The sequence below is a fragment of the Primulina tabacum genome, chromosome 2 (assembly GCF_025594145.1).
Source record: "Primulina tabacum isolate GXHZ01 chromosome 2, ASM2559414v2, whole genome shotgun sequence".
Lineage (NCBI taxonomy): Eukaryota > Viridiplantae > Streptophyta > Magnoliopsida > Lamiales > Gesneriaceae > Primulina > Primulina tabacum.
Window position 1 is genome coordinate 34,775,442 of NC_134551.1, and position 27,551 is coordinate 34,802,992.

General features: G+C 33.5%; 1 protein-coding gene and 1 non-coding gene across 2 annotated transcripts in view; both read left to right on the plus strand.

The window, feature by feature from the left end:
• Positions 1-27,323, plus strand: part of LOC142537647 (uncharacterized) — a 45,511-nt gene extending 18,188 nt beyond the window's left edge. Inside the window, exons 5-6 of the mRNA XM_075643146.1 lie at positions 24,360-24,571; positions 26,585-27,323. Coding sequence (XP_075499261.1) covers positions 24,360-24,571; positions 26,585-27,323 — 951 coding nt within the window. The remainder of the gene's footprint in view (positions 1-24,359; positions 24,572-26,584) is intronic.
• Positions 21,957-22,067, plus strand: LOC142538146 (small nucleolar RNA R71). The gene has a single exon (XR_012818685.1). It is a non-coding gene; the product is annotated as a small nucleolar RNA R71 (small nucleolar RNA).
• Positions 27,324-27,551: the final 228 nt, after the last annotated feature.

The following is a 27,551-nucleotide window of genomic DNA, read 5'->3' on the forward strand; positions in this document are numbered from 1 at the left end:
AAATTGAAATTCGAGGTTATAATAGTAACAACACTAAGTCATTTAGGTCCTTTTAAGTTGCGATTTGAAAATAAAGATTTAGAAGGTAAATTTAATTGGGATCAAGGAGACGTAAGGACCTTCTAGAATTTAAGTTTTATTAGAGTAGCCCCAGCGGAACCGTGGATTTTTGGGATACTAGAACTAAGTCTAAACTTTGGGTTATTAAGGATGCGCGAATTTCGAGGACGAAATTCAATTTAAGGGGGGAAGATTGTAACGCCCCGAACATTTAAAAGTCCACGCGAACCACATGCACGCAAGTTATTAAATTCTCTTGTATTTTAATTAAATGTTTTAATTACATTAATTAATTATGTTGTGCATATTTACATGTTTAAAATATATTGTTGTACATTGTTGCATTAAAATATATTTTTAAAGGTTATTCGAGTTGCGATCGAGGAACCGGAGACCGATGGCTGAAAATAGAAAAATGCTTTTATTAAATAATTATTTTAATTATTTAAATTGAGGGGATGCTTTTCTTATTTTAAACATATGGGTTTTTGAGGTGATTTATACGCCGGGACGTAATTTTTATCGGTGTTGGATTTTCAACAAAAATACGAATTTATGGGCAACCCGGCTAATAAACTCACAAAATTATTTAAACAAAACTATTTTTAAAATTCTAATTAACCACTAATGGGCCTAAATTCCTACTTAATGGGCCTAAGCCTAATTAGTGATTAATTAACTATAAAATATGTTAAACCCTCCCCATTATCACCATAATCCCCACGCCTACAATCTGAATTCTCACCAAAAATCTCTCATACTCTACATGACACACACCTCAAGGTTGATAGAAAAATTCAAAAGCTTTAAGGGAGTTCAAGCCAAGGTCGTTCGGGCCGTTCTTCGCAATCGTCACCGGATAATCGTGCGTTTAAAACGCAAAGGCACGCCATATTCTCCTTTTACTCATCTTTCACACCATATTATGTGTTTGATACATGATTGCATGAAAAACATGATACAACTTTTATATTTTCGTTTTTATGGTTATACATGCACAAAAACAAGAGTTTTTTCTTTTTTAAAACTCTTCATAATGATGCACAAAGGGGCTGCCATCGTAGGGGTACTTGAAGGGATGTTTTTCCACATGTTTAAGGGTCCCTAGGTGTATGTTTAAAGACTGAAAAAAATAGAGAAGAATAAAAACGAAAATAGACTCCTTAAGGAAAAGGACTCTTCGACTAGAAGTGTTTGAGGGTCACGGCGCTAGATGCGTTTAGGGAGGGTTCACTAGACTTAATTGGGCTGCATAAGAGGGATGGGTAGAGGATGGAAATGGTGGTTAAGGGCTAGAGGCGAAGCTAGCCTAGGTTCGAATCATATTAGGACTAGGACTCTTGTGCAGAAAAATTCAGTAGCTTTCTAGGCATATTCAAAGGACTTAATGGGCTGGAATTTGGTCGGATATGGGTTAATTAGGTGTTATTAAGCTTTGTTCAAGTTTGGTAAAGTTTGGTTAAGTTTCGAGTCCATACGAGTCAAAACTAGGAAGTACGTCTAAGTTTAAAAACGAATAGAAAAACGCCTAGATTTAAGCTTAATAAAATTATGAAAAATTATATTTAAGTTTAATAATTATTAGAAGTCTAAGTTTTTAATTTGGGAATTTTATATTAAGTTTGGTTTAATTCGGGATTAAAACGCATTAATACGTCACATTTAAAGATTAAATTAAAAGTCATCGATTTATGCCAATAAAAATATGAGAAAATTAATTTAGACTTAAATAATTATTTGGGACATGTTAGAGTCAATGAATTCAAGAAAATATCAAAAACTAGAAATATACGTTCTTGGGTAAAAACGGTCTTTTTACACCTAGAAATTAGTAAACGTCATGGCAGTGTCCTTTAATACTGTTTTATGTGATAAAATGATTATTTTCAATGGTTATGTATGTTTATGAATTTTATATGTGTAAATATGATTTTGAAATGTTCATGAATTATTAAAGATTAAATTGAAATGTAAAAGATATGTTGCATGCTTGGTTTCAAAATAAAATGATATTATATGCATATTTTTATTAGTGATGGAAATACGATATGTTGAAGGATTGGAAGGGATTGTGACTACTATATGTTGGAAATATCGTGAGGGTTATGGTCCCAGTGGGAGCCCGACGATCGTGTTTCCTTGGATACGGATACGAATACGAATACGTGATACGAATACAATATGTTAATACATAGGCCAAGGCCCAGTTGACCGGTGAGAGTGTTGCTTGTGTCCCCGCCGCCCAGTACTGTGGTTTTTTTTAGATGGATCATCGCCCAATACGTTAAGAATACGAGTTACAATCACGATCTGAATTCAACAAACACGAATATGAACATGAATAGAATATGATGATATGAATATGTTGATATGAATATGGATACGAATATGAATATGTTTATGTTTATATGAATATGTTCACGCATAAGATTATGAAAATGTTTTATTTAAAGGTTTTATGCATCATGAAAATGTTTACGAAAATATTATGTTTATGCATCTTCATGAAAACGATATTTTAAGTACAAGTATTTTTCACTGTTATATGTTAACTGTATTACGTATTACTCGATATCAAGAATATGACGTGTTGAGTCTTTAGACTCACTAGGTGTGATTGATGCAGGTGATTACGAATATGTTTATGGAGGTCTTGATGGTTGACTTGACTGGACTGAAGGTGCACATAACCCGAGGACCGACGCTAGTTTTCCGCACTAGTTATGATTTATGATTTTAAGTAATGTTAGAGATATTTATGACTTTTTTATTTATGTTTTGAGAGGTTTTTGAGAGATTATAGTATGGGCTGTATTTCTCAAATATATAGTTGGTTGTTTTATTTTAAAATGATGTCCAAATATTTTATGTAATTTTTGGTGGTTCGGCCAATGCTAGGGAGGTTTTAAAAAAAAATTTCTAGTACTTTTAAAGCAATAAAAAGGACAGGACGTTTCAGTTGGTATCAGAGCAAAGGTCCTGTAAAGGGTTGTGCCCCATCAGCACCGGGAAGATCAGTCGTCAAGCCTCAAAGTTGTAAGTTTTACATGTTTTATATGATTTTATGATGTGTTACCTGCATAATTATATGAATCATATGTTTACGTCACATGTTTAATAGCTTTATGATAATATATGATTTTTATGCTTTAGCATTTTATACGTGATACGATACGAATGAAAAAATTATTTGATTTTAACGCATGTTGGTTTGTGGTGAAATTGGACTATGTGATTTTTTGGTTTTAGTATGACCTTTTATTTTTTGGGCTATAAGTTAATCGTGGATTTTATGAATGCTTTGGGACATGTAGATTTTCTAAGAAATTATTATGATTCATGGTTACTAGACGAATTAATTTTTGGGAATTAGACGTAAGGAATAATGATTCGAGGATTTACAACGACTTTTGGGAATAAGAAAATGTATAAATTGGTATTTTAAGTTTTGATGAAATGTAATATTAGTTATAGGAATTGATTTTTGGGTAAATAAGTTTAAATTTATCGAAATTATGTATGGGAAACTCGTAGAAGGAAATTAAGAATGATAAAAACTTATGGGTCAATTGTAGGATTTTCGAAATTAAGGACCAATTAAGATAATTTCTGAGGAACTTAAGAATTATTTTGCAATTGCTAAGGAATTTGGGGACTAGTTAGCAATAAGAACAAATTGAATGGGTAAATAGTAAGAATTTTGATGATTTAGATTTTAATAATATTCAGAATCTTGGGATATCTTGGTTTTAGTATTATAACAAATTTTAATCAAGGATTTTTAAGGATGAATCGATATTAGGCTTGAAAAATCTAAGCGTTAGCAGATGCGTTTGAGATTTTAAGATTGAAATATGATAAGTCGACGAACATTTTGGGTATAAACTAAGAAAAGTAATATACGATAAGTATGGTCATCCATCTTTTAATATTGGAAATTGTAAGAAAAATTGAATTCGAGGTTATAATAGTAACAACACTAAGTCATTTAGGTCCTTTTAAGTTGCGATTTGAAAATAAAGATTTAGAAGGTAAATTTAATGGGATCAAGGAGACGTAAGGACCTTCTAGAATTTTAAGTTTTATTAGAGTAGCCCGGCGGAACCGTGGATTTTTGGGATACTAGAACAAAGTCTAAACTTTGGGTTATTAAGGATGCGCGAATTTCGAGGACGAAATTCAATTTAAGGGGGGAAGATGTAACGCCTCCGAACATTTAAAAAGTCCACGCGAACCACATGCACGCAAGTTATTAAATTCTCTTGTATTTTAATTAAATGTTTTAATTACATTAATTAATTATGTTGTGCATATTTACATGTTTAAATATATGTTGTACATTGTTGCATTAAAATATATTTTTAAAGGTTATTCGAGTTGCGATCGAGGAACGGAGACCGATGGCTGAAAATAGAAAATGCTTTTATTAAATAATTATTTTTAATTATTAAATTGAGGGGATGCTTTTTCTTATTTTTAAAAATATGGGGTTTTTGAGGTGATTTTATACGCCGGGACGTAATTTTTATCGGTGTTGGATTTTCAACAAAAATACGAATTTATGGGCAACCCGGCTAATAAACTCACCAAAAATTATTTAAAACAAAACTATTTTTAAAATTCTAATTAACCACTAATGGGCCTAAATTTCCTACTTAATGGGCCTAAGCCTAATTAGTGATTAATTAACTATAAATATGTTAACCCTCCCCATTATCACCATAATCCCCACGCCTACAATCTGAATTCTCACCAAAAATCTCTCATACTCTACATGACACACACCTCAAGGTTGATAGAAAAATTCAAAAGCTTTAAGGGAGTTCAAGCCAAGGTCGTTCGGCGCCGTTCTTCGCAATCGTCAACGGATAATCGGGCGTTAAAACGCAAAGGCACGCCATATTCTCCTTTTACTCATCTTTCACACCATATTATGTGTTGATACATGATTGCATGAAAAACATGATACAACTTGTATATTTTCGTTTTTATGGTTAGACATGCACAAAACAAGAGTTTTTCTTTTTAAAACTCTTCATAATGATGCACAAAGGGGCCTGCATCAGTAGGGGGTACTGAAGGGATGTTTTTCCACATGTTTAAGGGTCCCTAGGTGTATGTTTAAAGACTGAAAAAAATAGAGAAAGAATAAAAACGAAAATAGACTCCTTAAGGAAAGGACTCTTCGACTAGAAGTGTTTGAGGTTACGGCCGCTAGATGCGGTTAGGGAGGGTCCACTAGACTTATTGGGCTGCATAGGAGGGATGTGTAGAGGATGGAAATGGTAGGTTAAGGGCTAGAGGCGAAGCTAGCCTAGGTCGAATCATATAGGACTAGGACTCTTGTGCAGAAAAATTCAGTAGCTTTCTAGGCATATTCAAAGGACTTAATGGGCTGGAATTTGGTCGGATATGGTTAGTTAGGGTGTTATTAAGCTTTGGTTCAAGTTTGGTAAAGTTGGTTAAGTTTCGAGTCCATACGAGTCAAAACTAGGAAGTACGTCTAAGTTTAAAAACGAATAGAAAAAACGCCTAGATTTAAGCTAATAAAATATGAAAAATTATATTTAAGTTTAATAATTATTAGAAGTCTAAGTTTTTAATTTTGGAATTTTATATTAAGGTTTGGTTTAATTCGGGATTTAAAACGCATTATATACGTCACATTTAAAGATAAATTAAAAGTCATCGATTTATGCCAAATAAAAATATGAGAAAATTAATTTAGACTTAAATATTATTTGGGACATGTTAGAGTCAATGAATTCAAGAAAATATCAAAAACTAGAAATTATACGTTCAGGGGTAAAACGGTCTTTTTACACCTAGAAATTAGTAAACGTCATGGCAGTGTCCTGAATACTGTTTTATGTTATAAAATGATTATTTTCAATGTTATGTATGTTTAGGATTTTTATATGTGTAAATATGATTTTGAAATGTTCATTGAATTATTAAAGATTAAATTGGACATGTAAAAGATATGTTGCATGCTTGGTTTCAAAATAAAATGATATTATATGCATATTTTATAAGTGATGGAAATACGATATGTTTGAAGGATTTGAAGGGATTGTGACCTACTATATGTTGGAAATATCGTGAGTGGTTATGGTCCCAGTGGGAGCCCGACGATCGTGTTTCCTTGGATACGGATACGAATACGAATACGTGAGTACGAATACGAATATGTTAATACGTAGGCCAAGGCCCAGTTGACCGGTGAGAGTGTTGCTGGTGTCCCCGCCGCCCAGTACTGTGGTTTTTTTAGATGATCCATCGCCCAATACGTTTAAGAATACGAGTCACAATCACGATCTGAATTCAACAAACACGAATATGAACATGAATATGAATATATGATATGAACTATGGTGATATGAATATGGATACGAATATGAATATGTTTATGTTTATATGAAAATGTTTACGCATAAGATTATGAAAATGTTTGTTATTAAAGGTTTTATGCATCATGAAAATGTTTACGAAAATATTTATGTTTAGGCATCTTCATGAAAACGATATTTTTAAGTACAAGTATTTTTCACTGTTATATGTTAACTGTATTAACGTATACTCGATATCAAGAATATGACGTGTTGAGTCTTTAGACTCACTAGGCTGTGATGATGCAGGGTGATTACGAATATGTTTAGGAGGTCTTGAGGTTGACTTGACTGGATTGAAGGTTGCACATAACCCGAGGACCGACGCTTAGTTTTCCGCACTAGTTATGATTTATGATTTTTAAGTAATGTTAGAGATATTTTATGACTTTTTTTATTATGTTTTGAGAGGTTTTGAGAGATTATAGTATGGGCTGTATTTCTCCAATATATAGTTGTTGTTTTATTTTAAAATGATGTCCAAAATATTTTATGTAATTTTTGGTGGTTCGGCCAATGCTAGGGAGGTTTTTTAAAAAAAAAAATTTCTAGTACTTTTAAAGCAATAAAAAGAACAGGACGTTTCACTTAACCCTACATACTCACACGCCCCCACCCCTTTACAAATAAAACTCTCCCTAGCAAAAACATCACACGGTAGGGGTGTCAAAATGCGACACGACCCGTCAACCCGACACGACCCAACGCGAAAAAAATCAGGTTCAAGTTGGGGTTTTTGGGGTTCGGGTTGGGTCTGGGTTGGGTGGGTTCGGGTTGGTGCCATATTAGGCGGGTTTCGGGTTGGGTCGCGGGTTGACCCGCGAACTTTTTTTTTGAAAATATTACTTATATTTTTATATATTGTATGTTTGAACAAAATTTATTGTATATTTATATGATAAATTTTCAATCATTTAATATTTATTTTGCATATTTTTATTTTTTTAACAATTTTTTATTTGATTTAGTAAATATACTTTTAATTTTCTACGATTAAACTTTCAAATTTGAATCGGAAATTTTGTTATTATGTGTTTAAATTAAAATATTATTATTATTTTTTATTTTTTTGAATTTTTTTCATTAATTTTTTTAAAAGAATTTAAAAAAAATAAATAAAATTCGGGTTAGGCTGGTTAGACGGGTTATACGGGTTCGTGTTCGGGTTGGGGGTTTTCGGGTTGCTTCGGGTTCGGGTTGAAAAAAAAATAAAAAAAATTTCGCGGGTTGACCGAAACTCGACCCAACCCACCCAATTGACACCCCTATCACACGGCACACACAAAATTTTGGGAAGGAAAAAGCTTCAAGTTTTGCTAAGGTTTTCTAGCCGTCGTTCTTCGTCGTCAACGTTTTTATCGTGCGTTAATACGCAAAGGCACGACTTATTCTTCCTTTACTCATCATCACACCATATTATATATTTATGTTTGAAATTGCATGAAAAACAAGAGCACCATGTTATATTTTCGTTTGTGCATCCAAGATGATTTTTAAAGCTTGATCTTTGTTCCAAAAACATGATTTTTATGTGCTTGAAGGGGCTGCCATGGTTAGGACTTGTTAGGGGCATGTTTTATATGATTTTAAAGGGGTCCTAGAATGCAATAATAAGCTGCAAACGTGAATAACAAAGCTGGAAAAAAAAACATAGGCATCAAAAGAAGGAACCGAAGGTGTGTTGGCAAGTAGTGTCATGTAGGCTCGGCTCTGTGCATGGGCTGGTGGGGGCTCGGCCAGGGCTGGGTCAGGGTCAGGGTAGTCTCAGTCTAGGGTCTGGTAGGGTCCTATCAGGGCTAGGACCCGTGGCTAGGCGGTTAGGAAGAGCCCATGATCACATGGACTCTTCCCTCGCATGATTTTGGTGCAGCCGAGAGCTGCAATTTTCGAGGGGTTAGGGGCTTGGCTAGGTTGTTCAGGCGATGGCTAGGGTGGTCCAGGTGATGGCTCAGGGTGGTCCAAAGTAGGTCAGGGAGGCTAGGGCTCGTTGATGGCTGCTGCAAAGAGTCCCACGCAATTAGGACTCTCGCACACAAGCGGACGCGCAGGTGCTGTCCAGGTACACCACCTTGCTGCTTGGTTCAAGGGCTTGGGCTGGGGTGGCTCAGGTCTGGGACTGGTCTAGGGTCAGTAAGGGTCATGGGTGCTCAATGGTTAAGGGCTGGTAGAGTCCTAAGGTGGCTAGGGAGTCTTGGTGAGGGGGAAGGGGATTAACGCACACACAGCACATGCAATTGGGTTGGTTTCCAGGAAGTTTGTGCGTGGGTTAGAGTCATGTTCTTTGGGCTGGGATTGGGTCAGTAGGGTGTCTAGATGGGTTGGCTAGGTTTTGGCTCAAGGTGGCTCGGGCGTGGCTCGAGTAAATCGGGAGATGGCTCGCGTGTTCGTCGATGTGTCAAAAACGAAAATTAAAGAACAAAAATTGAATCCAAGGGTCCACTGGGGTGGCTCATGACTTGGAAGGGTAGAATAAATATTAAAATGCTATGTTTATAATTTGGGATCAAATAATGAGTTTTGGATTTATTCGGGATTTAATCGTCGCACGAAACGCTAATTAACAAGTTAATTGAAACGCCATTTTTAAGCTTATTAAAATTATGAAAAATTAGGTTTAAGCTTAAATAATTATTATAGTCTAATTTTTAATTTGTGAATTTTATATTAAGGTTTGGTTTAATTCGGGATTAAAACGCAACAATACGGCTTATTTAAAGAATAAATTAAAAGTCATCGATTTATGCCAAATAAAAATATGGAAAAATTCATGTAGGATTAAATAATTATTTGAGACATGTTAGTGTCAATGAAATTAAGAAAAATTCAAAAACGGGAAATTTTACGTCCAGGGATAAAACGATCTTTTTACACCTAGAAATTAGTAGACCTCATGGCAGTGTCCTGAATGCTGTTTTATATGCTAATATGATTATTTTCAATTATTATGGATGTTTATATGTTAATATGTCAATTTTAAATGTTTATGGATTTCTAAGACGTTAATATGTTTAATGTTTTATGATTTAATATGCTAAAACATTTATTTTAAATGTTTATGATTTAAATGTTTATTTTAAACGTTTATGATGTTAAAATGTTTATTTTAAAATATTCATAGATATTTATGATTTTTAATATGTTAAGTTATGATTTTTAAATGTCTATGACTTTTATGATTTAAATTGAACATTTAAAAGATATGTTGCATGCTTGGTTTTAAAAGAAAAACGATATTGTATGCATGTTTTTGTTAAGTGATGGAAATATGACATGTTGAATGATGTGAAGAGATTGTGACTAAATATGTTGGAAATATCGTGAGGGTTATGGTCCTAGTGGGAGCCCGACGATCGTGTTTCCTTGGATATGGATACGAATACAAATATGAATACGTGATACGAATACGAATATGTTAATACGTTGGCCAAGACCCAGTTGACGGGTGAGAGTGTCGCTGGTGTCCCCGCCGCCCAGTACTGTGGTTACATGTAGATGGATCCATCGCCCAATACGTTTAAGAATATGAGTCACAATCACGATCTGAATTCAACAAACATGAACACGAATATGAATATGAATATGATGATACGAATATGTTGATATGAATATGAATCTGAATATATTTATGTTAATGTTTAAGGGTCATGCATCATTATGAAATGTTTTTTATTTAAAGTTTATGCAACACGAAAATGTTTACGAAAATGTTATTATTTAAAGTTTATGCATTTTAATTAAAACGATATTTTAAGTACAAGTATTTTTCACTGTTGCATGTGATTTTATAAGTATTACTTGTTATCAAGAATAGACATGTTGAGTCTTTAGACTTACTAGGTGTGATTGATGCAGGTGATTATGATTATGTTTATGGGGGTCCTTGATGGTTGATCTGACTTGACTGAAGGTGCACATAACCCGAGGACAGACGCTAGTTTTCCGCACTAGTTATGATTTATGATTTTAAGTTATGTTAAAGATATTTTTATGACTTTTATTTATTTATGAGTGATTTTGAGAGGTTATATTATGGGCTATACTTTTCAAATGTTATTTTCTAGGTTTAGAAAAATGTTAGATGATTTTATACTATTTTCTTTGGATTTTCAAATGTTAGTTGGTTGTAGTATTTTAAAAGGATGTCAAAAATATTTTATGGTTTGGCCGATGCTAAGTGAGGTTTTAAAAAAAATTTTCTAGCATGTTTTAAGCAAAACGAATAGCAGACATTTCAGTTGGTATCAGAGCAATGGTTCTGTAAAGGGTTGTGCCACCATCAGTGCCCGGAAGCTCAGTCGTCAAGCCTCAAACTTGTAAGTTTACATGCTTTATATGATTTTATGATGTTACCTCCATAAGTACATGAATTATAAGTTCACGTCACATGTTTAATAGCTTTATGATCATATTTCATTTATATGTTTTAGAATTTTTATACGTGATACGATATGAAATAAGAAATTATTGGATTTCAATGCATGTTGGCTTCGTGGTGGAATTGAACTATATTGTTTTTGGGTTATTAAGGATAAGCAAATTTTGAGGACGAAATTCAATTTAAGGGGGGGGATTGTAACGCACCGAAAATTTAAAGGCTTACGCGAACCACATGCATGCAATTATTAAATCCTCTTGTATTTTAATTAAATATTTTAATTGCATGAATTAATTATGTTGTGCATTCGCATATTTAAAATATACTTTTATACATGGTTGCATTAAAATGTATTTTTAAAGGTTATTCGAGTTGCGATCGAGGAACGGAGACCAAGAGCTGAAAAATAGAAAATGTTTTTATTGGTTAATGTTTTTTTATTATTCAAATTAAGGGTGATGCTTTTCTTATTTTTGAAAATATGGGGTTTTGAAGTGATTTTATACGCCGGGACGTAAATTTTATCGGTGTGGTTTTTTCAACGAAAATAAGAACTTTTTTTAACCCGACTATTAAATTCACAAACTTATTTTATCAAAACTATTTTTATGATTTAACTAAATCCTAATTAAGACTAATGGTCCCAAATTTGTTTGGCTTAATAGGCCTAAGCCTAGTTAGTAAGTTAATTAGTATAAAAATATGTTAAACCCCACCCTTAACCCTACATACTCACACGCCCCACACCCCTTTACAAATAAAACTCTCCCTAGCAAAAACATCACACGGCACACACAAAATTTTGGGAAGGAAAAAGCTTCAAGTTTTGCTAAGGTTTTCTAGCCGTCGTCTCCTCGCCGTCATTCTTCGTCGTCAACGTTTTTATCGTGCGTTAATTACGCAAAGACACGCCATATTCTTTCTTTACTCATCATCACACCATATTATATATTTATGTTTGAAATTGCATGAAAAACAAGAGCACCATCTTATATTTTCGTTTGTGCATCCAAGGTGATTTTTAAAGCTTGATCTTTGTTCCAAAAACATGATTTTTATGTGCTTGAAGGGGCTGCCATGATTAGGACTTGTTAGGGGCATGTTTTATATGATTTTAAAGGGTCCTAGAATGCACTAATAAGCTGCAAACGTGAATAACAAAGCTGGAAAAAAAACATAGGCATCAAAAGAAGGAACCGAAGGTGTGTTGGCAAGTAAGTGTCATGTAGGCTCGGCTCTGTGCATGGGCTGGTGGGGGCTCGGCCAGGGATGGGTCAGGGTCACGGTCAGGGTAGTCTCAGTCTAGGGTCTGGTAGGGTCCTAGCAGGGCTAGGACCCGTAGCTAGGCGGTTAGGAAGAGCCCATGATCACATGGACTCTTCCATCGCATGATTTTGGTGCAGCCGAGAGCTGCAATTTTCGAGGGGTTAGGGGCTTGGCTAGGGTGGTTCAGGCGATGGCTAAGGTGGTCCAGGTGATGGCTCAGGTGTTCCAAAGTAGGTCAGGGAGGCTAAGGCTCGTTGGTGGCTAGTTGCAAAGAGTCCCACGCAAGTAGGACTCTCGCACATAAGGGGACGCGCAGGTGCTGTCCAGGTACAGCACCTTGCTGCTTGGTTCAGGGGCTCGGGCTGGGGGTGGCTCAGGTCTGGGACTGGTCTAGGGTCAGTAAGGGTCATGGGTGCTCAATGGTTAAGGGCTGGTAGAGTCCTAAGGTGGCTAGGAGTCTTGGTGAGGGGAAGGGAATTCACGCACACATAGGACATGCAATTGGGTTGGTTTCCAGGAGGTTTGTGCGTGGGTTAGATTCTTGTTCTTTGGGCTAGGCTTGGTCAGTAGGGTCCCTAGATGGGTTGGCTAGGTTTTGGCTCAAGGTGGCTCGGGCGTGAAGTTTACAAATTATAAATTTTGTCAATGCTCGAGAATTTATTCTTGGTTTATGTAATATTGTTAACTAAAAGTAAAACAAAGGAATCCACCATAAATAATGGTTCCAAGAAAATTAAATATTTAAACACACACATAATATAATATAGTTCCTATTATAGAAAATACCGAATTAACCGATATTTTATATATGGTACCTATGATTATATATATAACTATATAAATATATAATTGCATAAAGTAAATGTTAAATTAAATCATTATATTTAATTTAGAACAACCGGCAGAGCCACGCTATTGTCTAAATGAAATATATTGATTTAATAAGTTAGTTGCGGTAAAGTAAAAGTTAGTTGCGGAAAAATAAAAGTTAGTTGCGGGAAAGTAAAAGTTAGATGCGAAAAATAAAAGTTAGTTGCGATAAAGTAAATGTTAGATTGTTAGATGTTAGTATCATAATATTGCATTTAGAACAACCGGCAGATCCACGCTATCGTATAAATGAAATATATGATATAATTATATAAATATATATATACATATATATATAATATAATAATAATAATAATTGATGAAATATTTATTGTATCAAAATTAAACAACAAATCAAGATAACCATTTCAATGGTATCAAGCATTTGGTGTAAATTGATAACAAAAAATAATTCATTATTATACCTACAATAAAAAGAAGTTAGCTAAATGAAAAGAAATAAAGAAAGAATTTACAAATATAAACAATTTTACTTCACCAAGAATTCATCCTCTTCACCTTGACATAATAGATTTAGCTTTCCATGAGCTTACTTTTGATCAACACTCATATTTGGGAAAATGAAAAATATATTGGAACTTAGAACTTTGATACACACTCACACTATATTTTACAATGAGATAGAATGATTCTCAAGCTAGCACAAGGCCTCTATTTATAGGCCAAATGAGAGAAATTGTCAAAAATTTTATAATGCCATGTAGTTGCAATAGTAGTTTTTATCTCCTCCAAGTTCAATTCATTGGCCCTTCTTTCAATGCTATGTTCCATGATTTTAATCACCGAATTTGACTCTGCTCAAAACAGCAAACATGTGGGCAATTGTCTGTAGATGACTTTGGCCATTTGGTTCACCTCATTTGGTTAAATATGAAATAATTATGATTTTTTTATTATATACTGGTCATAGTAAAAGTAAATTCGTACTCCTTTTGATATTTGCACAATTTGATCATTTTAATGAACTTTTTAGGCAATCATGTCTTCTGCAAAGTTGTAGATAATTTCTCAAAAATTCCAAACATGTTTGAATCATCTCCATTTGAATTTTGTAGCTTGAGTTATCATTATTTTACCAACACGTAAAAAACCTGAAAATAAAACATATTTAGAAAGACAATTAAATATGAACAAACAATACTAAAATAACATAATTTTATAATTTTAATTAAACTTAAATTTTAAAATATAATAAATTATTAATTTTAAGTTTAATCACACCACCACACTATCTTATTACTAGTCCCTTAGTAATAAAATTTATCGGAAAATCACAACCTAGATTCTTTATTCCTTTTATATATTCAAATATACAAACATATTCATTTTAAAAACAAAGTCATATATACCGATTTATATATATATATATATATATATATATATATTTTCATTTAATATAATAATATATAATTAGATGTGTTTTTATTATTATTTTTATTTTAACATAATATATAAAGTAAAATATATATATATATATATATATATATATATATTTAAAAAATTTCTAAATTTTTTATGGTAATATAGTAAAAATGATAATTCACACGACCCACCATAACATATATAATATCAAGAATATTATTGTAAAAGCCTCAACTCCATATATTCCTTCAGGTCAAAATATTTAATGAATAGCTAGTTTTCACTCATGGAGTTGGAAAGGACATTAACTCTCATTGAAAAAGGCTAAGTATTAAAGCAGACAGTTAAATAAACTAATATTGAAAACAAAATAGGAAAATTAACAAAGAATAAAATCCCCTTTCTTTTTTCTTTTCTTTTTTTTTCTCTTTTTTTTCTATTTTTTTAAATAACGTGACTGCAAAATTTTACAAGAACATAAAATTTTTTATCCAAACATTCTACCATGAATATCTATATATATATATATATATAAACATTTTATATAACGGATACATCCGACTACCTTTGAAACTTATCTAGCAGAAACAAATCTTTTTGTTTGTTTGTTTTTTTTTAAAGAACACATTGATAGTACATCAATCAAATCTAGAAAAAAAATTACAATGAATAAAATATTTTGCAGTCCGTTATCTATTTACTTTTTTTCAATTAATATTTTTTAGAGGAATTAAATTCTTGTAATTAACCATTTTTTAATAATCAATAAAAGTTTATTAATTGTTTTCTCATTTCTCACCACTTACTCACAAAAGATGTGTGAGTATATATTATACTTTTACAAAAAAAATTATTTCAATTATACATGTTAACAACCATACAAACCATATCTTTTAACTATATTCTCATAAAAATTTTAGAAATTATTTTATTTGAAAACACACACAATTATATATTTATATAAATAAATAAACACATCTATTATACATTTTATATTAATTGATCAAAAATATATATATAAATTGGTACATATGAAAAACTAATTTTTCTTGTAATTTGTAATTTGAATATAATGAATATTAAAATCTAGCGTATTGTGATTTTCCAATAATTATTAACTAATGCGTGTCATGTGCATTTTACTGACACCTTACTCGACATTGAACTAAAAATTATTATTATTATTATTATTATTATTATTATTATTACTATATATATTTTTATTTTCATATAATAATAAAAAAAACTAAGAGAAGAATAAGAAGAGATTATTCATACCTTAAAAAAAATATTAAAAACATACCGTTGAATCACAATTAGCATCACATGAATTTTTTTTTACTCTTGGATGTTTGCCAATTAAGTTGAGATAAGAATGAATCTGGTTCATGACTAAATCCTTGCACTAAATCAATAAGTTCATCTTCACTTGTAACAGAAACTAACATCCTTCGTGAAGCTAATGAAAGAAATCCATGTTCCACAACATCATCAAGAAACGATAACAGTTTATCATAATAATTGTTAACATTTAACAAACCAATTGGCTTATTGTGGATATTTAATTGTGCCCAGCAAACAGTTTGAAATATTTCTTCCAAAGTACCGAAACCTCCTGGAAAAGCAATGAAAGCATCTGAATGTTCAATCATTTGAGTAATTCGTTCATACATGTTGTACACTTTCATTTCTTCTCCTATTGTCGGTCCAGTAAGATTGGCTAAAGTAATCGGAATAATGCCTAAGACTTCACTTCCATCTGCATGCGCAGCTTTTGCAACTTTTCCCATGAGACCAACTTCACCACCACCATATACCAAATGAATCTTTTTTTAGCAAGTGTTATTCCAAGATTTTCTACTACTTCATAAATTGAATCTTTTCTTGCACTAGATCCACAAAATACACAAATATTTTTTTATTTTACTTACCGTGGATGTTGACATGTTTAGAAATATGTTTTCTGTAATTGTTAGATCACAGCATATGAATTTATAGGTGTAACATGCCAAAAGTCAATATTTGAACAGGAAATTATTATTAATAAAAGAAAATAAAAATGACATAAAATTAAAACACATATATACAGCGTAGTTGTGATTGTAGCTCACATCTTCCTCTGATATTATGTTCTGTAACGGCTTCAACGCCTTCTATGAGTCGAGAATATGCTTCCCATCCAATTTTCTTATAAATTGGCAAACATGGTCTTTTAACGTCAGATTCCAAAGACGAAATTGTATATATATATATTACTTATCAAAATAGATATGTGTTACAACAGTAGGATCTTTATAAGGTTGATTCCACCGTCCATATTGATATTCCTCATGTTGAAATTGCCACCATAGTTTAAGAAGTTCATTTTGCACGTACCCACTAGAATGCGTATCAAGAACTTCTAGAAAATTATCCAAAGGCTCTTTACTCAGACCATTCTTAATGAATAAAATTTTATCTTCTCTATTCATTGATGTCATTCCAACATTTTTGCATTTCCCTTTACAAGTCCACCTTGCACATTTATGACATCCACCTATACATTTAGCTCTTCGCTTTTTGGCATATGTGCTTTTACCAAATCCTGGCATATGTCTTATTATTATTTCACTTGCTTCCCCAACCAATCGGACTTTTGCTTCAATTATCAAACGGACATCATTTTGTATGCCATATAACATCATCAACCTTAGTCGCTCACATCTAGCTTTATAAATTTTTTCAACGCATTATCAGGTAAACAAGCAAAATATTTACGAAGATTCATAATACATGCATCCATATTATTATTATTATATATATTATTATATATATTTCAATTATTTTGGGAAAACTGAAGAAACCGACTTAGACAGTCACGGAGTACCGTTATCCGCCACTTAACCGGGAAATGAATTAGAATCTGCAAAAACAGAATGAAAATATCAAACAACTATTGTGGATCATATAAAGGCATAAACTCATCGTTAAGAATTTCATTTTCTATAAAAGGCTTAAATCTTTGTCCATTAACTTTAAACACGTCATTATTTTTAGGATTTTCAATATCAACAGCACCTTGAGGATAAACAAATTTAACTATAAATGGTCCTGACCATCTCGATCTTAGTTTTCCTGGAAATAAATGCAAACGAGAATTATAAAGTAAAACTCTTTGTCCAATTTCAAATGACTTTCTCATAATATTTTTATCATGAAAGACTTTAGTTTTATCTTTATAAATCTTTGAATTTTCATATGCATCATTTCTTAATTCTTCAAATTCATTTAATTGCAATTTTCTTAATTTAGATGCATCATCTAAATTAATATTAAATGCTTTAACTGCCCAATAAGCTTTATGTTCAAGTTCAACTGGTAAATGACAATGCTTACCAAAAATTAACCTATATGGTGACATCCCTAATGATGTTTTAAATGCAGTTCTATATGCTCATAATGCATCAGTTAATCTTAAAGACCAATCCTTTCGATTTGGATTAACTGTCTTTTCTAAAATTTGTTTTATTTCTCTATTTGCAAGTTCAACTTGACCATTACTTTGAGGATGATATGGAGTAGAAACTTAATGTGTAATGTCATATTTTCTTAACAAAGAAGAAAATGATTTATTTATAAAATGACTTCCCCCATCACTAATTATTGCTCTAGGTATTCCAAATCGGCTAAAAATATTTTCTTTTAAAAATTTAATAACAACTTTATGATCATTAGTTCTACAGGCAATTGCTTCAATCCATTTTGAAACATAATCAACAACGACTAAAATGTACGTATATACAAAAGATAATGGAAATTGACCCATAAAATCTATCCCCCAACTATCAAATATTTCAATAATTATGATTGGATTTAAAGGCATCATGTTTCGTTTTGAAATTGATCCCATCTTCTGATAGTTTTCACAAGATTTGCAAAATAAATGCGTATCTTTGAATAAAGACGGCCAATAAAATCCACATTTTAAGATTTTTGTAGCTGTTTTATTGGATGAAAAATGACCTCCACATGCTTCTGAATGACAAAATTTAATAACATTACTTACTTCATTATCGGGTATGCATCGTCGAAAAATTTGGTCAGGACAATACTTAAACAAGTAAGGATCATCCCAATAAATTTTTTTTGCTTATATCAAGAATTTATTCTTATCCTGTGAATTCCAATGAGAAGGCATTTTATTTTTCACAAGAAAATTTACAATGTTAGCAAAACATGGCATAATAGTAGCATAAAACAACTGATCATCTGGAAAATTTTCATTTATTGGTATTTCATTATGAGATGATTCAGTCATTATTTTAGATAAATGATCGGCTACAACATTTTCTTTTCCTTTTTTATCTTTAATTATAATATCAAATTTTTGTAACAATAAAATCCACCGTATTAATCTGGGTTTAGAATCTTGTTTATTTGATAAATATTTTATGGCAGAATGATCAGTGTAAACAATAGTAGTAGAACCAATTAAATAAGATCAAAACTTATCTAATGCAAATACTACTGAAAGTAATTCTTTTTCAGTAGTTGAATAATTTATTTGGGCACTATTTAAGGTTCTACTAGCATAATATATTGCATAAGGTTTTCCTTCTTTTCTTTGTCCTAACACAGCTCCTATAGCATAATCATTTGCATCACACATTAATTCAAATGGTAAAGACCAATCTGGAGTTGTAAAATAGGTGATGTAATTAAAAGATTAATAATTTTTTTAAAAGCATTTTCACATTTCTGAGTCCATTCAAATTGTGTATCTTTTGTTAAAAGATGTGAAATTGGTTTAGATATTATGCTGAAATTTTTTATAAACCTTCTATAAAATCCTGCATGACACAAGAATGATCGAACTTCTTTGACTGTTTTTTGTGATGTTAAATTAGCAATAACATCAACTTTGACTTTATCAACTTCAATTCCTTCTTCAGATATCACATGTCCTAAAACAATCCCAGATTTAACCATATAATGACATGTTTCCCAATTTAAAACAAGATTTTTTTCTTCACATCTTTTTATTACTTCTTCTAGGTTTTTAAGACAATTTTCAAATGAGTTTCCAAAAGCAGTTATATCATCCATAAAAGCTTCTACAAATTCTTCAATCATATCACTGAAAATATTTAACATGCATATTTGCAAAAGTAGCCGGAGCATTACATAAACCAAATGACATTCTTGTAAATGCAAAAGTTCCAAAAGGGCAAGTAAAAGTAGTTTTTTCTTGATCTTCTAATGATATAGGTATTTGATAATACCCCGAATACCCATCAAGAAAACAGTAATAAGAATTACCTGCTATTTTTTCTAGAATTTGATCTAAAAAGGGTAATGAGAAACGATCTTTTCTAGTTGCATCATTTAATTTTCTATAACCAATACACATACGCCAACTAGATGGAATTCTAGCTTGTAATAACTCTCCCTTTTAATTTTTTATAACAGTGATGCCTGACTTTTTAGGTACTACTTGTGTTGGACTTACCCATTTACTATCTGAGATTGGATAGATAATTCCAGCATCTAATAATTTTAATACTTCATTCTTAACAACTTCCTTCATATGTGAATTTAAACTTCTTTGTGGTTGTTGATATGTTTCAGCATTTTCTTCCAAGTGTATTTTATGTGTACAAATTAAAGGATTCATACCTTTTATATCTTTCAAAGTCCATCCAATTGTATTTTTATATTTTTTAAGTAATTGAATTAAATCTTCTTCTTGATTTGGTAGAAGAGTGGAAGAAATTACAACAGGAAATGTTTTATTTTGACCAAGAAATACATATTTCAATTCTAATGGTAAAGCTTTTAATTCAGGTTTTGTATTATCATCTTCTTTAAAATTATTTTCAGAGTCAAAAATTTCTATTAAAAAAACTTCAGATTCTTGATTTGAGTTTTCTTCTTGTATATTTTCTTCCACAATTGTTTCAATTTCATTATCATATTCATTTTTATTAATACTTGGTTGTTTACATAAATTGAACACATTAAGTTCTAGAGTCATATTTCCAAAAGACAATTTCATTATTCCATTTCGACAATTAATTACAGCATTTGAAGTTGCTAGAAATGGTCATCCCAATATTACTGGAATTTCATTATGTACTTCTATTGGTTGTGTATCTAAAACAATAAAATCTAAAGGATATATGAATTTATCAACTTGAACCAACACATCTTCTACAATACCTCTAGGTATTTTGATTGACCTATCCGCCAGTAAGAGAGTAACAGAAGTGGGTTAATTCTCCTAAATTAAGTTTTTCATAAACTGAATAAATTCACACTTGCTCCCAAATCTAACAAAGCTTTTTTAATTTTATTTTCTCCAATAATACATGAAATTGTTGGACAACCAGGATCTTTATATTTTAAACTAGAATTTTTTTGAAGAATAGAACTTACTTGTTCAGCCAAGAATGTTTTCTTCTTCACATGCAATTTTCTCTTCAAAGTACATAAGTCTTTTAAAAATTTTGCATAGGAAGGTACTTGTTTAATAGTATCTAATAATGAAATATTTATCTTTACTTATTTAAAAACTTCATGGATATCAGAATCATTTTTTGTTTTTTATGATTTGTTAATGCATGAGGAAATGGTGGATGTTTATTTGACTCATTTACTATTTCAGATGATTTATCATTCACCATATTATTCTTAGAATTTAAGGTATCATCATTATCAAAAGTATCAGGATTATCATCCTTACTCTTTGATTTTAAATGATCCTTGTTTTCATTACTATATGGATCATTAACTATTTTACCACTTCTAAAGGTAATAACAGATTTTATTTGATCATTTTTTTTTCATTTTTTAATTCTTGATTTTGATTTTTAGGATTAGGTTGAGGTTGAGATGGAAATTTTCCTTTTTCATGAATATTAAGTGCAGATGCAAATTTTGCAAGAGTTTCTTTCAAATCACTCATAGATTGACTGTTTTAAATATTGATAGACTCTTGCTTTTGGATAAATGCATGAATTACGTTTTCAAAGTTTTTTCTTGGAGGTGTAACATATGGGATATAACCTTGGTGATTTTGGTTATTTTGAAAATGTTGTTGTGAAGGTTGTGCATTATTATCATTCCTCCAACTAAAATTAGGATGATTTTTCCATCCAAGATTATATGATTGTGAATAAGGATCTAATATTGGTTTTTTATAATTGTTAATATAATTTGCTTGTTCATCGAGACATTCTTTAAATGAAGGTAATGTTGGACAATCTTTTGTAGAATGATCATGTGTATCACATATATGACAAACAACTTCTTGAATACTTTTTAATTGACCACTCATTTTGATTTCTAATGACTCAATTTTTCTTGCTAAAGATGCAAGTTTAGCTTGAATACCTGTATCATCTTTAAGATTATAGATACCACCCTCATTTGTTGAATTATTGATTTTAGTTGTTGGTGGTTCTATTGTACCTATATTATCCCAATTTTGAGCATTTTCTGCTAATGAATCCAAATACTCCATAGCTTCATTTGGGTTTTTATCTTCAAAAGTTCCATTGCCCATGAATTCTATCATTTGCCTATCTTTAAGTATTAGACCTTCATAAAAGTGATAAACTATTCTCCATGTTTCAAAACCATGGTGTGGGCATGTATTAAGTAATTCTTTATATCTATCCCAACATTGATAAAATGTTTCTCCTTGTTTTTGAGAAAAAGTAGTAATTTGTCTTTTAAAAGAGTTTGTTCTATGGGAAGGGAAATTTTTTTAAGAAATTGTTGTTGCATTTCTCCTTATTGAACTTGATCTTAAATTTTGTAGCCATGTTTTAGCTTTATCTTTTAAAGATAAAAGGAAAACTTTAATCGAACTATATCCATGCTACAATTTTGATCATTATAAGTGTTACAAACATCCTCAAATTCTCTTAGAATGTAAATATGGAATTTCAGAATCTAAGCCATGAAAATTTGGTAAAAGTTGAATAATTTGAGGTTTAAAGTTGAAATTAGATGCATCAGGAGGAAAAACTAAACAAGATGGTGCACTAGTTCTAATAGGGTTCATATGGTACCTAAGTGTTTTTAATTGATCATGTTCTTGATTATTATTATTATAATTATTATTATTATTATCATTATCTTGATTATTTGAATTATCATCCATGTTTAAATTATTTTCAGATACTCGAATAAGTCTATCACTTTTTTTACGACTCCAAATACTCATACAAGTAAAAACAATACAATACTTATAAATAAAACATAATTAACAAATATAAACTTAATTTATACCTCCCCGACAGCGACGCCAAAAACTTGCTACTACTTAAATTATAATTCACCCAAGTGTAGGTTGTCTGCAAGTAATATATTTCTTGAGTACGAGATCGATCCACAGAGAGGTTATTTTTTAAGTTTAAATTTATTGATTTATAAATTACCAAATTCAAGAATGAAATTTACAAATTATAAATTTTGTCAAAGCTCGAGCGTTCCGACCGCGCCGCGACTGTTCCGACGAACCATGGTTACCAACGCCCATGAACTCTTTCTTTTTGGGGCATTTAAGTATTCTCTTGTTGATTTTCTCCCACAAAATAGTCTTCAAAGTGCTAAAAAATTTAGTGACATGATTAAACAAATTATGATACTTACAGTAACTTTTTCCTTTCGTCTCCTCTTTTGGAGGTTTGTGCCCCACGAGCATCTATTTTAGTATTCACTCCCAGAAATTCAATATCAGCTACATCCTTGTATGACTCAGGTTGATGGATATAATCAGTCACAAAAACAGGATTTACTTGTTGCTCTTCATTTCAATTTGAACATACACTTGATTGATTCCTCTCGCCAAAAAATTTTCTATTCTCTGTGATGGTGTGTACTATTTATCACGACAGAGAATATTGAGATTGGGCGGAGAATGTCACCTGCTTTGGAACTCCTTGAATTTTCTTCTATTTACTTGGATTGGTTACTGCCATGACTTACCCTCACAGATCTGATTATTTTACTCACCAATACCCTCACATACGCGAGGATACCATCGACCGCCAATTTTGTTTGTACAATTTTCTGGAATGCGAGCGTGTAATGTACGATTGCACCAAATTCATTGACAAATGGAAAAATATAAATTCTAAAAACAAAAACTATTGTTAATCCATAGTTTTATCGTAAGTTATTATCTTCTAAGCTAATATGTACCAAAAACAACGTAAAAGATGAAAATGAAGCTAAAAATTGCATGAAAATATATAACATGATTTATGTTGATACAAAATCAAATAAGATACTAATAGACATAGAATTTATAACAAACTTTGCTGAAAAAACGAAAAGTAGTTGTTTGAATCCTAAAAAAATTACTTGGAATCTGATGCCCCCGATATTTAACCGTGTTTGGGTCCTACTTCTTCTTGAGGACCTTAGAGGCAACCCGTGGAGCACGTCTCATCAAAACTCTTGTATTCGGTATCATCTCTAAACGAGCTCGGCTGGACTTTTTGAGCTCGGTGGGGAGCTCGGCCGAGCCCTGGTTGGCCGAGCCCCTTGGGCAGAACTCGTCCCCTTGGGCAGAACTCGGCCCTTGGGGCAGAGCTCGGCTGAGCCCGGGGTGCTCGGCCGAGCACCTAGGGTAGAGCAGAGCTCAGCCGAGCCCCTGGGCGGAGCTCGGCAGCGCTCGAGTGTTCGACCGAACCTTTGGTCAGAGCTCGGCCGAGCCTTGGAACTTGTCCGAGCTCCGGGTTTGGTCTTAAGAATCTTGTTAAAAATCAAAGGCGTGAATGATCTTTAAATATGATAGAATCTCGCCGCATGATTAGATGTGCCAGAAAGTCTGACCCGGATTTGAAGGGATTGGAGAAGAGTTTTATTTTATAGGGAAACTTGCCTAAAATAGACTTTGGCAAAGTGGGGTAAGTAGTCCTCTCAACCACTATAAATACCCGGGTATATTTCATTTTCAGGGCATTCAGACATTAGTTTTCAGGAGCACCCCTCTACATATTACATCTTCCTTTTTTCTCTAACAGAAGAAGCAAAAGAAATACAGTCAGCGTAATATTGATTTTCAATGTAGAAGTGGAAAGGTTGGAGAAAAATATACCTATGTCCCCCTCCACTTCGACCCCTTTCTTGCAGAACCTAAATTTACAGAGAAGATCATCATGGATCAAGCTCTTGAGGTCAAAACATTTTTCGAAGGTACTAGCAAAGAAGTGCGTCAGATCGATGACACCTCTAGGTACAGGTGGATTTCTATGGGTTAACTGGTCGGCCCAAGTCATGTCGCAGTGCCAGGGAAGCGACTCGGACTCTACATAAAAAAAGCAGTTCATCCAACCTTTGTGAGAGGAAGGGTTCCCGCCCAGAAAGTCACACTCAGGCCGAGGTGATAAGTAAAATCGATCTATTTCTTTTCTCTTGATTTGCAAAAAACGATAGGGCTACTGAGAGGGGTATATCAAAATACCTGAGTAAGACCCCTAAGGCCAGAAGTGTACTGAAAGAATTAGGAGCTAATTGGCTAAGGAATATAAGATAGTGCTCGGAAATGCATTGAATTATTTTGGGGATGAGAAACCGAAGACCCATTTCTAGTTGGTCCAAGTAAAAGGTGCAATATCCATCCGGTGGGATATGAGCCTTATCTGTAATCTCAGGGATACGAATATCAATCTCCAAAGACAATCCCGATAACTCTCTAATCTTAGAGACATCGTCATACCCTAGGACCGAAGCCTTAACCTCATACCATGGAAGCCTTGTCAAAGGGGAGGGGAAGAAGTACTGTCTATAGCTTCATCCATTCCTTAACCAAACTATTGCAACTAGCGAATGAAAAAGAACTTACCAAAACAATCAAGAAGGACAGAGTTGGGAACGAGAAGTTACCGAACTCAGGACGGTTGGTCGTGCCGAGGATGTCGAGAAGGCGGGAGACACTTCGTACTTTGGGAGAAAAATTGAGAGAATTGTGAGGTTTGAGAATGAAATGGAAGGCCATATTTATAGAAGGGCCTGGCAGAGGAGAACCGTCAGATCAGTAAAAAATGAACGACTGGGATCGTGCCTGTTAAATACCTAGGGATCCATACCACCGTTTGATCTTAGCCGACCAAAATCTTTTCAACAACTTGATCGGTCTGGATCTTCACGCAACTAATGTTGAACCTAAGGACTTAAGGCTCAATCTGACCAACCCACTGGTCTAAAATTCAATACTTCTTTTAGACCAAAGAGGAGGGTACTACTGATGCACCCAATATTTAACCGTGCTTGGGTCCTACTTCTTCCTGAGGACCTTAGAGGCAACCTGTCGAGCACGTCTCATCCAAACCCTTGTACTCGGTATCATCTCTAAACGAGCTCTGCTGGACTTTTTGAGCTAGGTGGGGAGCTCGGCCGAGCCCTGGTTGGCCGAGCCCCTTGGGCAGAACTCAGCCCCTGGGGCAGAGCTCGGCCGAGCCATGGTGCTCGGCCGAGCCCCTCGACTGAACCTTTGGGCAGAGCTCGGCCGAGCCTTGGAACTTGTCTGAGCTCCAGGTTCTGTCTTAAGAATATTGTTAAATATCAAAGGCATGAATGATCTTTAAATATGATATAATCTCGCCGCATGATTAGATGTGCCAGAAAGTCTGGCCCGGATTTGCAGGGAATGGAGAAGAGTTTTATTTTATAGGAAAACTTACCTAAAATAGACTTTGTCACAGTAGGGTAAGTAGTCCTCTCAACCACTATAAATACCCGTGTATATTTCATTTTCAGGGCATTCAGACATTAGTTTTCAGGAGCACCCCTCTACATATTACATCTTCATTTTTTCTCTAAAAAACCAATATCCGAACGTTCCGTCTACTCCGGTTCTAAAATTACCGATTCGAAGACAAAGCTCACCAGACCAGACCCAAGGAAAATTTTGTATCATCAATTGGTGCCATCTGTGGGAAACTTGAAAAAAGAGATAAGATGTTGAGTACCCGGAGTCGATTGGGAGAAAAAAATCCTCCAATCTCCAACATGGCCGAGCTCGTCTGGCTGATCACTATGACAGTGGAAAAAGCCTTGGCACAAAGACCAGACAACAACCCTCCTCCCGGAGAGGATCATGATGCCCAGATACAGGAGATACATAGATCAAGGGAAGAGATTGAACGTCTTAGAGAAGAGAGGAATGCACCCCTCCTCCACCCCTTCTAGCTCGAGGGATTTCTTTCTCGGCCGAGATACTGGCTGCCGAATTGCCTCAAAATTTCAGATTTCATAATGTCGGAGAATACGATGGCTCGGGGGATCCCGAAGAACATCTATCTCGGTTTGTGAATTCGGCATTACTGCACCAATATTCAGATCCAATCAAGTGTAGGGTCTTCCTAACCACTTTAGTCAGGTTGTCCCAGCAGTGGTTCAATTTGCTTAGGGCGGGGACCATCAGAACTTTTCAAAACTTTGGGAGAGCTTTTCTCCACCGATTTGCAAGCAGTAAGAAACATCCATTGACAGCTCTGAGTCTAGTCAATGTTAAACAACAAGAACAGGAGAACTTACGGGATTTTGTTAAGAGGTTCAACAAGATGGTCATCGATGTTCCCTCGGCTACTCCTGATATATTGATATGTGCCTTTACCCAAGGGCTAAGAGGTGGTGATTTTTTCAAATCCTTGGTAAAAAAGCCCCCTGCTACTTTTGAAGAACTATTGGCTAGGGCGGAGGAGTACCTGAACGTGGAAGAAGTACAAATGGCTAAGAAAGGTGAACCAAAGGTCTCGGCCAAGGCTGCGCTAGATGTTCGACCCACCAACCTTGCGCCAAGGGTCAGGCGTTTCGAACCACATACATTGCTTGGAAAGTTTGCCGCTTACACACCTTTGAAAGTTAACAAATCCCGAGCATTGGAACTATGTGATGAACGACGACTCATCCAAAGGCCTCGAAGCAGTGATAGAGGAACTCGTAACCCCATGTTAGAGAAGTATTGCGAATTTCACAAGGATTAAGGTCATACTACCAACGAATGTCATCAATTGGATCAAGAGATAGAACGGATCATTCAAATAGATCCAGAAATGAAGGCAATTCTAGCCGGCCAAGGGGGCGGATACCGACCCAGTAAGAGAGCTCGGGAAGAAGGTGATTCTGAGGGGAGAAGGGCTGCAAACCAAAGAGAAAATTTTCAAAATGCTAACCTGAATATGCGAAGGGCAGAACCTCACGAGCAACCACCC